The sequence below is a fragment of the Clinocottus analis genome, unplaced genomic scaffold (assembly GCF_023055335.1).
Source record: "Clinocottus analis isolate CAN_PGR_092001 unplaced genomic scaffold, fCliAna1.0.p SCAF_4, whole genome shotgun sequence".
Classification (NCBI taxonomy): Eukaryota; Metazoa; Chordata; class Actinopteri; order Perciformes; family Cottidae; genus Clinocottus; species Clinocottus analis.
The window spans coordinates 18336588-18352102 of NW_027176153.1; the positions used below are offsets into that span (position 1 = coordinate 18336588).

The window sequence follows — 15515 nt, forward strand, 5'->3', positions numbered from 1 at the left end:
GCGCTTCCTCTCCTCTTTTTTTTTTGTTGGGGCGTTTCATTTCACCGTAACGGTTCGATTCCCTCCCCCCACAGCAGAGCTAAGCTCGGGTGTCATCTTTAACCGAAAAGAGGCTTTTTGTTTAATTCCACACGTCTCACCTGGCCTCATTCGAAACGACACAACAAATGAATTCAGCTCTCTCCGCTCGTTTTTCTTCTTCGTTTCTTCCACTTAATCCCGGCTTGTAATTGCCTCGGTTTCACATTTTTCTACATCCGACGATGAGAAATACTCCACGGACGACGGCAGGGTTGGTGAGGAAGAAGGGGAGCGATCACTGTGGGAGGATTCGAAGGGACGGGGTTGACCTAATTTCCCCCGATAATGGCGGAAAAGAAGCGCAGGGCTAAACACACATGCTGTAAGGGACATATGCCAGGCATGTATTGTATTTATATTTTCTATAATTCTTTATTTTTTCAGTCTTTTTTTTCTCTTTGTATAACATAACAATCGTGCTTTATCATGTGACACCATTTAGATACATATCATGTTTATATTATGTTTTACATTAGGCAGTGAGACAGTTAAAAATATACAAAACAATATTGTTTTACTAGACATAGTTTCTATTTTTAATATAATCGTTCAGTATCTTCATTGTCATCGTCATTTCGTATATTTCTGTAAGATATGTGCTTTAGCTTCTGTGATCAAAATATTATTGCAGAAAACAGCAACTCCATTTTTTCAACATTTAGACAATAACTTCCAATGTATTACAGACATTCACAGTTACATGTTTTACACAGTACAGTTTTACAACAAAGTTCCAGAGAAAACTGTGAGTAGAGTAAACTTTTATACAAAATTCACAGGACATGAACTGTAGCCATTTCACATTTTTCGCTCCGTTGTTTTGCTCTTCAGAGTAAACATGTTCTGTTACAACCAGATGCCTTTTCACAGTAGCTGCCGTAGAAGCTAACTAGCATTGTCCTAACACGCCGTGGCAAACGTCTGGGGGGGTAAAGCTTTGTGCTTTTCACTAGTAAAGCAAAGACAACACAGAACTAAAGAAGAGAAACAGACCACTTGCTTACCGGCCCACTGAAACACGTCTACATATGTATTGCTGAATTCATACCGATCAAACTATAATTGATCATCGTACGTAAAAAAAAAAAGAAAAGAAAATGATAACTGTACTTGAAACACAGAGTTGGTCCAGGTTTTTTTAGTGCTAGCAATACAAAGTATTTAGTACTCGAGCCCAGTCGCGTGAACAGACTGTGGCTTCGTTGGCTTAAGGCCGTCTCTGTTTCCTCTTCTTCTTCTTCTTCTTCTTCTTCTTCTTCTCCTTCTTTTTTCTATTTTTTTTTAAGTCAGGAGACATTTCACTGATGTTTCCTGAGGAAAGCATGCAAAACGTAAACAGGATTGACTGTCAGCATTAAGGGATAGTCGATGTTTGTAAATCACTTTTCTAACCCTGTGCTTTTTTCTTCTTCTTCTTCTTCTTTTTGTTTTCTATCTCTTCTGTACGTCTTCGTACTCTGTGTGCTTTTGCCAACCGAACACTAAACGGCATAGTTTTTGCTTTTGTCTGCCTATTGATTTTGGTCCTCCATCACAACACGTATAGTATAAAACATCCTAAAAATAACTCTAAAAATGTTTTTCGATCACATAAAAGTTTTCCCTTTTTTTTACTGAAAAAAAGGAAGGAAAAATAACAGTCTCTCTCACACACACACACACACACACACACACACACACACACACACACACACGCACACACACAACATCTTTAGCAAACAGAGCTCCTAACCGTGAACTTGTTATTGGCGTTGTGCGTTCTCGTCTCGTGTTTACCTCACAGAGTGCAACGTTTTGGAAAAGAGACACAACTGTGTGAGGTTTAGTAAACATCGCACGTTCAATAATGTCAATTTTGTTCACTACTTCATCTACTATATTCACACGGTATTTACTCGATTCATGAAGATATTCAACAAATCTCTAATCTATATCTCTATGTATTTTTCTTCTTTTCTCACAGTATTACACAGTATGTTTACACTTCTTTTTTCTTTTTTTTTAAAATTCAGATTCATAGTTGTATTTGTGAACACTAACAGTCTTTGATATTGTTTCCAGAACGCAAACCAACAATAAGACATCATTGGCTTGTTTTTTTTTGTTTTTTTTTTACAAACGCAGAAAAACGACACGTGGTTTTGAAAATCGCTTTTTTTGATCACATATTGCCCCTGGAGGTAGGTGAATCAATTAAAATCTTGGAAGTCCTTTTTGTAATGTTCTCTTTTGTCTACATGCTCCATGAGGGTTTCTTCGTTGTGTCTACACGTTGGCCTCGGCGTTGGTCAGGTTAGAGGTCGGGCTGGTCGGGTTGGTCTCCGTCGGGCTCGCCACTTTGGGTGGCGCGATGGCGGTCTGACTAACAGTTGTCGTGGCGGGGTTAACCGCGGTGGCGGGAGCGGGGGCGGTGGTGGTGGTGGTGGCGGCGGCGGCGGCGGCAGCTGTGGTGGTGGTGATGGTTACGTTGGCGGTGGGACTAGTCGCCGGGTTCACTGGGCTCGCTGCGGCGGTAACGGTGGTGGTGGCGGCGGCGGCGGCGGCGACCGGATTAGCCGGCAGAGGAGCCGGGTTGGCCGGGCTCACGGGGCTGGTGGCGCTGACGGGAGCCGGGCCCGTGGGGCTGGCGGGGTTGGCGGGAGCCGGCGGGTTGGCGGGGCTGGCGGGATCGGCGGGGCTGGACAGGACGGCCGCGTTGGTCTCCGCCTGCTGCTCGGGTCCGTTCTCCTTAGGTCGCCTCACGACCGCGGGGGGCCTGAGCATTATCCGCAGTCGCTGGGAGAGAAAACACAATGTGTTTGATTACAGAAGAGAAACGAAAATGTCCGAATAGCTTTCAAGCAACAACAAACCGGACAATTAAGTTTGTTTTTTTTTACCTCTTTGTACGTGCCCTTGAGTCCGAGGTACATGTAGATCATGTATCCCGGTATGAGAACCATGGAGGACAGCGCCATGAGCCAGCCCACACCCTGACCCCAGCCCGGGAACACGTAGTCTCCCATTTTGAGAGGAACCATTTGAATGGCGCTGAACAAGAACACGCCCTGCGGGAGACACGAGGCGCGTTATGCATCCTGACACCGCCGGCCCGCTGGCAGCGCGGCCTCAGCGCGCCGCGCGCCGCCAGCAGGTGATATTGACTTTTATTCATTGTTTCATTTTGGCGGTGTCGTGACTTTGGATGTACGGTCGTATTAGTACTCACGCCGACGATGAGCGGGGTGAACACGACCCAGCACATCTTCCACCATATACAGGGCTTGTAGCCAATCATCTCCTCGATGTTGTCGTAGAACTTGTTCACACCTGCGAGACAAATGAATCCATGATCGAAATATTCATATCCAATTTATTTCAATTTGCCCGCCGGTCCGCCATGCATGACGATGAGGCATGGCGAGGCGGAGCGCTCGCGACCTTGAGGCCCGAACGGCGTTTGAAGCATTGAAATCGCTTCAGAGCAGGTGTGAGGTTTCCTCTAACCTTCACATTTACCCCCCCGACTTCTCTCACAGGCGACACACTTCACTGACTTCATTTGTTAAATTGTGAAAAGAAAAAGAAAAAGGCTTTTTTTTTTCTCTTTTTGCAATATTGCGTCAAAAAAACATGGACGATCCGCACCGTAGAACCAGGAGATGGAGATGCATTCAAAGAAGACCAAGAACAGCAGACACATCCCGCTGGCAGAGTAGTAGTCAAACAGCTTGAACACGTAGATTCCACCCTGGTTTCAGAAAGAAATGCTTTATAATACATCATGAAACACTCTGGGACTGTACTTGAAGTCAAATCGCCTCTCGCCGGCTACCTTCGGTAGATTTCACGCCTATCTTTTAATTACATCTTTCAACTGCAGCGCCGCGTACCTGTGTGATGTTTGAAAGTCCGATCACATAGGACACCAGACAGACGACGGCGATGAAGATCTCTCGTCTGCCTCTGAGAGCTTTGGGGAACTCGTCCACCAGCGCAGTGATGAAGCCTTCCACGGTGCAGAACTGGAAGAGAAGTAAGTGTGAATGTGTGCAATGCTGCTGCACCTGCTGTGCTTTAAAAAAAAAAAAAGGAAATATCTACGGTACATATTTAAAGGTCTGTGCTTATATGTTTTGCAAAATGTGTTCTTCACCGAGGAGGTTTGACTGAGTGATGATGACAAACGGCGAAGGCCCTGGGACACACGCGCTAATGTTATCTTCCGAATGACCGAGCATCCTCTTCTTGGGGACCATTTTGGAAATAGCTTTGATATGCAAAGGGCCATTAACCCTGTTTGGAACGGGGTTATAATTTAAGTCTTTTACTTTGAAGTGCTGGTGGTCATCCTGCCGTATCGCTGCATGTATTATTCCTCCGAGTCTCTTTGGCCTTATTCGAACCCAAATCTACACAGACAGGCGAACCTGCCGGGCACGCGGAGGTGATAAAGCTGCGTTAAAGAGACTTGACAGCTGATGTCAAAGCTCAGCTATATCTGTCCACAAGAAGCAAATTGCATGCTTATCACGCAGCGAGCAAAGGGGGGTGAGCTTGCGTGATACGTACCTGCATTTAAATATTTAGGTCAGCCCATGAGCAGATCATCTCCGAGCCCTCTTACCTGGCTGTCTATCCCCAGCATGAGCAGCATGGAGAAGAACAGAATGGCCCAGAGAGGAGACACAGGCAACTGGGTTACCGCCTCCGGGTAGGCCAGAAACGCTAAGCCGGGACCTGGAATACCGAAGAGGAGGAAACAAATCATATTGCATCAGGGTTATTGTCACGGATCGCTGTTGTGACTGCAAACGCACATGTTTACATGAGAAGTGATGACTCGGGCTGCGTGTAGCAGTCGGTATCAATGACAGTGCACTTTTTTGTGTGTGTGTGTGTGCGCGCAGAGACAGAGATATTGCAGGAATATGCAATTTGCGTTTACCTGAAGCCGCGACGTCAGCAATAGGTCTCTTCGTCACGTGTGACATGAAGCCGACGATGGAGAAGATGACGAAGCCAGCGAACATGCTGGTACACGAGTTGATGCAGCACACGATGATGGAGTCTCTGGGGAGAGGACATATGAAATAGGTGTTTTAACTTTCTTCTTCCCTTCTGACTCGCGCTTCCAGGAGAGACTGAGATCTAAGAGAGGAGCTGCTATTAATTCCTTTTGATCATAAAGATGTTTGAGAAAAAAAAAAAACGTTCCGACGTTTCTGACGGACATAAACGGATCTCATTTGAAACCTCGCGACAGATAATGAAATGGATCGTTCATAAATATACATGCGGAGCGATATTTCCATTTGAAAAAGAACGCAACAGTTTTTTTTTCTTGGTTTTTTTCTTATGTAACTGATTGTTTACGTGACCCAGAACCACGGGGCTGCCGGAGAAAACACTTTGCAATCATGCTCGCTGTTTTTCTTCCTGCAGCACGCGCCGACTGCAAGAAACAGCCATCTCCTTGGATTCCTATTATATTTTCGGCAGCATCTCACATTAATAAGGCCGTTTAAGAGCTCTTACCAGCCTTGGAAAAAAAAAAGCTCTTGAATAGAGGTGGATGAAATAGAAAATAAAATAGCTATTTAATTGCGACCATCTTCCGCTATTACAAGCCACTCCGATACATTAAACACAGCAGAATGCTCAGCCTCTCTCTCACAGTCTCGGTTTGTGAATCACCAGTCTTACTTGTACACGTTGTTATTGAAAGGGTTATAGCTGCCCAGAGCTATAAGTGACCCCAATCCCAATCCGTAGGAAAAGAAGATCTGGGTAGCTGCATCCAGCCAAACCTGACAAAAGGAACACACGCATTTTGGTTTTGTGAGCCGCGTGATGCCGTGTGAGGCATGCAGCGCGCAGGCAGGCGGCACGTGACGTCATTTACCTCGGATTCTTTGAGTTTCTGAAAGTCAGGGGTGATGTAGAAGAGAATTCCTTCTCGAGCTCCAGGTAGAGTCACGCCCCGGATGAAGAGGATGAACAGCATGAAGTAGGGATACGTAGCTGAGAAGTAAACCACCTGTACGGCGTGAGACAGCGGGGTCAGAGGCGGGATCTTAAGTACATTCATGAAGCGTACAGAATTAGAACATTTGGAATTCACCAAATATTCAGAAAGTTAAACAAAATAATAATAATTGGAAAAAAGGTTTTCTACATCTATTTTCTTTGGCCTCTTCCACACACACGCGCACACACACACACACACACACACACACACACACACACAAACTGATAAGAGGCCAAATATTCAGCGCGAGCAGCTTCCCTGTGAGCGGCTTTGTGCATTCGTGACACTGTGCAAGCAAGTTTGTGTGCAAAGTGTGTGCAGGAGGGGGGGGGTGAGGTGCTTTGTGACCACAACAAATTGTATTTGCCGTGGTCACGTGACAAGCTTGATTTTTTTCCCCCCCGAAATGTGGCACCACGAGGGAGGGGGGGGGGGAAACTGCTCCAAGTGGAGGGATTGTGGCGTTGGGCTGCGTGTTGCTCCTCCTATCTGAAGCCACACTCGGCACAGACGCCGTGTCGGGAGAATTGGAATTAGAGGAGCCACCGTGAGGCAGAGAGACGGATTAGTGAACATGAGCGTTTGATGTCTCTTCTCTCTCGCATTTAAACCAATCTGGACAATGCTGACTGCGGTTTAAATGATTGATGAGGTAACATTAGACTGATTCATATTGCGTTGCTGTCACATACTGGTCATTTGGGGAGCCTGTGCGTATAGACACGAGAGGTTTTCCGATGTACCCGAATCTGGCCAACGTCTTACCTTCCCTGTCCAACCAACCCCCTTCCAGATACAGAAGTACACCAGGACCCAGGCGACGGCCAGCGTGATTGCCAGCGGCAGTCGAATCTGCCCTGGTTTTTCCAAGCCATCGGTCATTTCGTGCATGTTGCGCCTATAAGTGAGAGCGAGCAACAATGAGACAGGGAGATGGGCATGCAGCAGCAGCAGCAGCAGCAGCAGCAGCAGCAGAGGAGGAGGTGTCATGTGTGTCGGGGTTTGCATGCAGGGTAGTTTGAAGCTCTGCTGTGGTGAAAGCCAGAGAAAAGCAGTAAATATCTTACTCCCAAAACTCCACCACTGAACTGGTGAGATTGGTGGTATCGCCAATGGAGTGGTTGGTGTAACACTGCTCTGTGTTCCATACATTGTTACATGAGCTCCAGGGAAGTTCCTGGAAAACAAAAACAGTATGTTTTTTTATTCTCCCTCCATGTCACATTTAAAAAATATAAATAAAAAGAATTATACAAGTATCACATCTGGAAATCCTAATGGACTGATATATAAGGAATCTTGACCCCCCCGATTGGTTGTCGTCTTTATGAGTCCCGCGTCACCGTGTGGTACTTACAGTGGTGAAGGAGTTGTACAGGTAGTAAATGGCCCAAGAAATGATTACAATGTAGTAAATGTTGAGCCAGAAGGACAGGACAGCCGCTGCGAGGCCCACACCTATGACAGGGGCATGAGTTAGTGTAGTAAAAACCTCATTGGATATGTGGCCTCCATAAATCTTGAATATTATTTCTGTGAGGACACAATGAAAAAAAAAAAATCTCTTTTTTATTCAATTGTCTTTACATATCCAGTTGAAGTGAAGTGTACCTTTAAACAAAGGAGCCAGTTTCCACACACCAAGCCCTCCAATGGAGGTGTATTGACCCAGAGAGGTTTCCAGTAGGAACAAGGGCATCCCAGCAAATATGAGAGTCAAAAAATATGGGATCAAGAAGGCTCCTGGATGGACGAAAGCAGATAGAAGAATCAAGTTATGCATTGAGAAGAAAAGAAAAAAAAAGACCAATGTTGAGCTAAAAAACTGTACTGGCGCATGACGCGCACACACACACACACACACACACACACACACACACACACACACACACACACACACACACACACACACACACACACAGACACACACGAAAACAAATTAATTAGGCTTGTGAATGTATGCGATATTCATTCTCTGCATGTACTCGACACGGTCCATTAGGTTGGCTCGACTATGTGCATGGTCGAGCTGAACATGGGGAGGTGTGTGTGTGTGTGCGTGCGCGCGCGTGTGCATGCGTGCGTGTGTGTGTGTATGTGTGTGGGGAGGAGGGGGGGGGGGGCAGTTTTTTTTTTCTTCATAAATTAGCTGTGAAAAAAATGAATGTTTACCTCCACCGTTTTTCCCACAGAGATATGGAAATCTCCACACGTTGCCCAGTCCAATTGCATAACCCACACACGACAGGAGGAAGTCAAACCTTCCTCCCCACGTCTCTCTTTCGGGCAAAGCCTTGGTCTGGCTCTCGGCGGTCGCGGCCAGGGAGTTGGGCATGTCATTGTTAGTGGCCACCTCGTTCAGCTCTGTGACCGCTCCGTCCGTCTTGGTGCCGTTCGTCGCCATGTCTCTGAGTCTGGCAGAGGTCCTGGCAGTCGAACGGGAGGCTTCAGCACCGGTCCACGTAGACAGCAGCTTCGCGGGTTTTTTTTTTGTTTTTTTGTTTAGTGTTTTTTTTTTTTCAACACCTTACCCTTCTGGAGCCAAATGTCTGGAGATGGAGAAGCTTGCGCGCACACGGCTGTCAGCCGTTAACCTGAAATCGTGAATAGAGAATTTGGTCGTTTTTTTCTTCTTCTTCTTCTTCTTCTCTCTCTCTCTCTCTCTCTCTCTCTCTCTCTCTCTCTCTCTCTCTCTCTCTCTCTCTCTCTCTCTCTCTTTCTCTCTCTCTCTCTCTCTCTCTCTCTCTCTCTCTCTCTCTCTCTCTCTCTCTCTCTCTCTCTCTTTCTCTGAGGCGCTGAATATGTGGTTACTTGAAATACAAACACATTTTTGCATGCATTCACTCGCCGACAGGTACACACACTCACTGTCATTTAACACACACTCCTTTACGGAATTATGCATTTTTTTAAAAAAACGCACACAAAAGCATCTCAGGAACATTTTTGGACTGTCTGACAAAAAATACTAATATGTCATTCATATCAGACTCAACAAACACCGCTATAAAAAACATCGATGGCGAAGTCATGCTGGACTTAATAACCATAACTCCATAACTCACACACAGATTGCGCGTAAATGAACAGCCGCCAAAACCAGCTCAGCGCGCACACGAAAGCCCAAACTAAATCTTTAAATAAAAAAAAAGGCAAAAATAAAGACTTAGAAACACAACGGGAATTGATTTAGCTGACGACTTTGAAAAAAAGAAGAAAACTTTAAGACAAATTACAGGATCCGAAGCATGCACTTCTTGCGCAAGACGCACCGTGGCAATAGCACATCGCCTATGATAATTATGCATAATGGAGTGGAGTCCACCAATTACCACCTGCAGATCCTCCGGACTCTTATCCACATACAGAATTGCGAACACCAGTGATATAGAGAGCTATCACATAAACTGGAACACCAAACGCACAGTGGAGACAAAGGGATGTCCAATGCGTAAAAGCTTTACGCACCAGGCGGCACAAACAGCCACAGCCTTCTATCCGGATAAATGAGAAGCAAACACACGGGAATTTGTCTCCACATCCGCGCCGTCCAAACGGAGAGGCCAGCAGCAATTAATTCGGTATTTAATTGGCTGCATACACCGTGTCGGTGCAGAGCTCATCGTGCAGTCATTGCATTGACCCCCCCAGCAACGCACTGGCGCTCTCACTCACCATGGAACCACACGCACTGCCGCTGCAAAGACGAATAATAAAGAATCACGCAATTCGTTTGCGTGAGGCTGCAATCATTCCGTTTACTCACAGTGAATCTGGGATCGCTGCCGCCGAGGATTCTCCGCCTGCCACAGATCTCGACACGAGGTATCCGTGGATTCCTCCTGCGGATGAAGTTGTAAACTCCCAATATTTCTTGGAACATAAAGAGATGTTACTTCCATTAAAAGACTTAAAGGGACCATGCAGTGTTAGAGATGTCCAGGCAGGAGCTGTCCAGCGGGGAGCAGTGCTGAAGACCAGGAGGAGGAAGAGAAGGAGGAGGAGGAGGAGGAGGAAGAGGAGGAGGAGGCTGAATCAACACGGGCAAGCAGCCGCTTCGCCTTGTGCGACTGTCTAACATCAACAAGCAGAGACTCAACTCCCATCTACAGCCTCAATGTCATCTCAAAGTCACCCCCCCTCCTCATCCCCCTCCTCTTCCTCATCTATAGGCTGCACTGACTTCGCACTTGCATGTTGTTTTTTTTGGGTCACATTTCAAATTGTTTCACTCTTTTCCCCGCCATTTTAATACACATCAATAAAGAGGCATTTCTCCCTATTTATTGTGTTGACCTCCCGTTGCAAGTTGCACAATCAATACGCGCAAAGAGAACGAGGACAGTTCCCCGTTTCAAAGTTATGAATATTTGGGGGATGAAAACATTTGAATTCAGTTTGTTTCCTCTCAAACGCTCAAACATTCAGCTGCTTAAAATGCAATTATCTCTGCGCGCCCAGCAACACAACATATCCCCTCTCTCCCCTCCCCAACCCGCATGACACAAGCACACAAAAAGAGCACCCCTCCCCTCATGTAGTGATATCAATGGTCGAGGTGCAAAATGGAAACATATGTGGGGGTGGGGGGTGTGAGGTGGGGGTGGGGGGGATATAAGCAGCAATAAGAGGTCCAAACGCGTGTGTTTTACGAGGTGAGGCCAGTCAGCGGCTGTCTGCAAATCTGGCAAATTGTCAATAATGGGAGGGAACATCGGCTGGTTGTCCAACTCTAAGCCCGACGTCTTCCACAAATGAAGGAGATGATATGAGATGGAACTAACTCGTGGGAGGATGAACTCACCATTACAGAAAGCCACTAAACAAAGAAGAGAAAAACAACAATAAATGAACGAAACTGAAAGAAAAAAAAACAGTCAAAAGATCCAGCCGGGGATTGTTGTTTTTTCTTCTTCTTCTTCTTCTTCTTCTTTTCCGGAAAGTGAAAGACAAGAACAAAAAAATCTTTAAAGGAGCAGCTCGTCAACCTGAAGTGGGAGTAAGGTAAGAGATTCACAGCGTGTATAAATAGGCCCATGCACTTGTTTGATTTCATATTTAGCGCAAGTTTTCTCTCTCCCTCTTCAGCTCAGCTGCTTCTGTTGCGTGAACTGTGATGTCACGTCGGCGTCTACTTGCGCTTCCATTATTTAAAAAAAACAAAACAATCACGTGTGTTCTCCCTGAGTTTCCTGCTTACAACCAGAACATAGAAGCATCATTGTCAGTGAGTTGCTGGTGTAAACTTCTGGCAGCGTTCAGACTGCAGAGTGTTGCTGACGGCGGGCACCAGATGGCAAGAGCACTGAGGGGTGAACTAACCTCCTAAATGATACCACATGCAATTATACCACATGAAATGCAGCATTTAAAAAAAAGCCCATCTGGGTCTTTCCGTCCCCGCGGACACGGAGTGTGAAAGCATGACACATATTTATACACCTGCTGATGGAGCACACAGGTCCAACAGGCTGGTGACATGGCCGCTCAGCCGGCTGACCTCCTGACCCCCAGCAGCCTCCTCCTCTTAATACCAGTGGCTGGCTTGTATCTGGCTCCTTGTGAACACTATGTGCTCCATTAGGCTGGAATTACTCGTCCTTTCTCGTAATGTCTTTCATAGACTGTGGATGTAGTCTGATGGCCCTCTTTACCGGCCCATTGGCTGTTAAATCATCTTCATGTTTCACGAGGATGCTTCTAAGGTTCTGCACTTAACATTGAAGACTCCCTTCTTTCCATTTAGTTGTTTTTTTTTGGACACAATTATGAGTTTTGTATTTTGAAATGTACATTATCTGATCAATCAATCATGAAAATAAGTTTAATACTCATTTTTTATAATTAAAAACACATGATATGAAGAAAATAACTGAAAAATAATTGTAATGGCCAATTTTCTTATAAATAAAAAGACAAAATATGAAGAAAATAACTGGAAATAACTGTAATTTTTTTTAATTAAAATTTGGAGTAAATAACTGAAAACAAATTTAATACCCTTTTTTTAATAAATAAATACAAAAATAATATGAAGGCCACAATTTTTTAGACATAAAAAAGCAAAATATGAATGAAATCAAAATACTGACATTTTCGAACATAAGTTCAAATAAATCTATAGAAAAAGGCACTAATGCAGCAATGTGGCACGTCTTCAGAGCTTCAGGCCGCTGTGAGAACCGGCCTCCATTTTCTCCCCTCACATCGCAGCTTTCAGTGCTTCAGTCCTCTGAGCGTCTCTCACTCCTCTGCCTCTTCGTGGACTCATATGAGGGGCCACAGAATGAACTGATTAGCATGATGATTAGTCATTAGTATGCTAATCATAAGCATTTCCCATATTTTATTCATATTGTCGCCGACTCGTTTTTCCCCTGCTGAAATTGTGTACACACTCCCCGCTTTTTATTTTCATTGTAAACACGCGAGTCAATCTGCTGACGAGCGACAGTGGAATGATGAGTTCCACGTGTGGAGCGTCTAAACGTCAGCGTTTGTCCGCTGACAGATTCACGAGGTCACGAGTCGAGTGATCGTGAATACGAGACGGCAGGTGAACACCGCTTCAGCCCTCCTGTCAGGAGAACTCTGGGCGCTGAAAAGCTGCACAACACAGTTCACAAACACAAGAAATGAACAGTAAATATTGAGAAACCCCTTGTTGTGACGGCGAGGCAGTATTTAAAATAAGAATGTCTCTTTTTTTTTAGGAAATCCCTCAAAGAGTGACAGAAGCCTCTGCTCTTTGTTTTCATCAGCCTCTTAAGGGCGATAGCTGCTGCCGCTAATGCTGCTGCTACTAATGCTACTAATGCTAATGCTGCTGCTGCTACTTCTGCTGCTACTGATGCTGCTAATGCTCATGCTGCTGCTGCTAATGCTGCTGCTGCTAATGCTTCTAATGCTAATGCTGCTGCTAATGCTGCTAATACTGCTGCTGCTATTGCTACTGCTGCTGCTACTGCTGCTGCTGCTGCTGCTAATGCTGCTGCTGATACTAATACTGCTGCTAAGGCTGCTGCTGCTATTGCTACTGCTGCTGCTGCTGCTGCTGCTAATGCTGCTGCTGCTGCTAATGCTGCTGTGCATGTTTCTAGACTTGCAGGCGCTGGAGGGACCGGTAAAGTAAAGTATAACCTGAATAATCGCCGGCCTGATATCTTTATGTAAAGATAATATCTTTATGTAGAGATATTAGGCCCACTCGGGGTTTCATGATTGATGGAATTCACCTCACACTTCCTGCACAGAGACACCTGAGACTGTCGATGCTTCTTCGTCCTCTTCTTGGAAGCCTCCGAAGATGCAGAAAATCACTTGCAGGGCTCCTGTTTGTCTGTGCTTCTTTTCTTTAGCGTAGCATTTGTTTAGCATGACCTAAATTGCTGTGAAGTGAGTGCCTCAGCAGCTCTGTCTCGCCTCGCTCTTCCTCCCTCTCTTCCTCCCTCCCTCTGTCTCCTTGTCTCTTAGTATGCCTCGTTGTTCTTCTCTCTCTCTCTCTCTCTCTCTCTCTCTCTCTCTCTCTCTCTCTCTCTCTCTCTCTCTCTCTCTCTCTCTCTCACACACACACACACGCACACACACACACAAAAACACACAATTCACAAACAAGCTGAGAGGACAGTTTTTGTTTACGAAAAAAACATTTTGTTATTTACATGCGTAGTGAAGTATTGTGGGATGCAGGACTCAGCGAGGAGGGCCGGCCAATGATGTTTGAGGAATAGCGAGTGAATCATCGACCAAATTTGTGGCGCATGCTCAGCTTCTCTCCATGGTGTGTGTGTGTGTGTGTGTGTGTGTGTGTGTGTGTGTGTGTGTGTGTGTGTGTGTGTGTGTGCGTGCGTGCGTGTATATTTTAGTGTGTGTGTGTGTTTTTACCTTCCTGGAGGGATCAACTATGCAAAGAAGTTAAATCCCACAGCTGCACCAGCATGTCGCTCCGTTGGGATTTTGATGTATCTGTTTGCTACTCATTCAAAAGAGATGCCGGTACCCACACGTCCACGGAATCAGACCGCCGGGCTTTGGGAGGCACTCGGCGTGCACACTGCGGCTCTGACATGTCGGGGCGTGCATCAGGCACGGACCCTGACGGTGTTGGTCTGTTGACAGCCAGCACACGGCGTGCATTCAGCATCTGACCTCCGTGGTAACGGCACGGGGAACGACATCGCTTCAAATTTTGTACATGCGTTGCTAGGCAACAGCACAATCGGTCTCCGTCTCCCCCTTCCTCGTAGCGGCGCTCTACTGGGATTGCTTGTGCCGCTATCATTGAAAATGGTTAATTAACTTCTACAAAAAGTCCATTAATGGAGCAGATTAGGCTTCTGAGGGTTAAAGAAAAGCGCATCTCTGAGCGCAGGAATATACGGCGGCGCTTGAACGCCACGTCGAAGACGGAAAGGCTTCTGAAATGAACCGTGCGCGGCTGAACTCCAGCAGTAACAGCTCGCTGTGAACGATGTAATCAATATAACACGGGTTAGACACACTGTTCCGTCCCCAAACTCATTCACAGAGATAATCTGTTGTGATTGATTCTCACAATTAGAGGAACAAAAAAAACCCAACACAATTTAATATGATATTTTGCTATAATGCCAGAGAATATCGTGTTGAAATACCGCGTTGTCACACTTATTGTCCAGATGTACAGTGTGTGTCTGTTTGTGCAAACACCACACACGCAGATGTAGCATCACTTCGTTTAAAGTTGAATTATGACACTACTGGATCTTTTTATTTCATATGTCCTCACAATAATGTTTAAAAAAAAACTTTAAATTAAAGATTCTAAATTATATATATATATATATATATATATATATATATATATATATATATATATATATATATATATATATATATATATCAGGAATAAATATATTCAGTAGTAATGTAAATATTATTTTTTTATTATATGTGTAACTATAATAAATGTGTGTTTTTTATGAAACAGTAAAGCAATAATGGCATCAAATAGGAGCTTTTGGATGCAGGTGCATGCTGTTAGTCGGCAGCTTCCTCTCAAGGTGTCGGAGGGGAGCGATCCACAGGAGGAGGGAGGAGGGGGAGGGGGGGGGTCATACAGGTGGGAGGGGCTCGCTGTGCAGGGCTTTGTAGAAAAAGATTGCTCTGAAATTGCATCTTAAAAACTGCCCTCATGATGAAGAGTATGGATTTCTTGTATGTTTCTCAATCAATGACAGCGAGCGGCACTGGAACATAACCAACATTAACATCTGTATTAAAGGCTCGTTGGTGTCAACATCTGCCCACAAAATGCTGGAGTACATCTCATCATATTAGATAATCACTGTAATATTATATATCTGATGGCTCCGGCTTCTTCTTCTGGTTTTTCTGCTCTTTCTGTAATTAAGAGTTTCATTTCAGCTCCCGCGATTCTTTTCGC

General features: G+C 45.2%; 1 protein-coding gene across 4 annotated transcripts; it reads right to left on the bottom strand.

Moving 5' to 3' along the window:
- Positions 1–434: 434 nt before the first annotated feature.
- On the bottom strand, positions 435–14236 carry slc6a1a (solute carrier family 6 member 1a). 4 transcript variants are annotated; one of them, XM_068598169.1, is made up of 16 exons: positions 13976–14236; positions 9858–9964; positions 8264–8685; positions 7703–7834; positions 7449–7549; positions 7159–7268; positions 6857–6989; positions 5966–6100; positions 5767–5870; positions 5009–5133; positions 4688–4800; positions 3954–4085; positions 3709–3811; positions 3290–3390; positions 2961–3128; positions 435–2856 (listed from the first exon to the last, which is right to left on the bottom strand). In XM_068598169.1, exons 3-16 carry the CDS (start codon positions 8493–8495, stop codon positions 2347–2349), a joined length of 2199 nt encoding a protein of 732 aa, XP_068454270.1. In that variant the 5' UTR covers positions 8496–8685; positions 9858–9964; positions 13976–14236; the 3' UTR covers positions 435–2346. The 4 variants fall into 4 exon arrangements, with proteins under 4 accessions (XP_068454270.1, XP_068454271.1, XP_068454269.1 ...); XM_068598170.1 differs by lacking the exon at positions 13976–14236 and having other exon boundaries at positions 8264–8517; positions 8623–8685; positions 9858–10208; XM_068598168.1 differs by lacking the exon at positions 13976–14236 and having other exon boundaries at positions 9858–10208.
- Positions 14237–15515: the final 1279 nt, after the last annotated feature.

Excerpts from the sequence above, each read along its gene's own strand:
- slc6a1a (XM_068598169.1), bottom strand. The coding sequence starts at position 8,495 with ATGGCGACGAACGGCACCAAGACGGACGGAGCGGTCACAGAGCTGAAC. Across the intron at positions 7,269-7,448 it reads TGTACAACTCCTTCACCACT|GAACTTCCCTGGAGCTCATG; the intron begins GTAAGTACCACA and ends TTTGTTTTCCAG. Across the intron at positions 4,086-4,687 it reads TGCTGGGGATAGACAGCCAG|TTCTGCACCGTGGAAGGCTT; the intron begins GTAAGAGGGCTC and ends CTTCTCTTCCAG.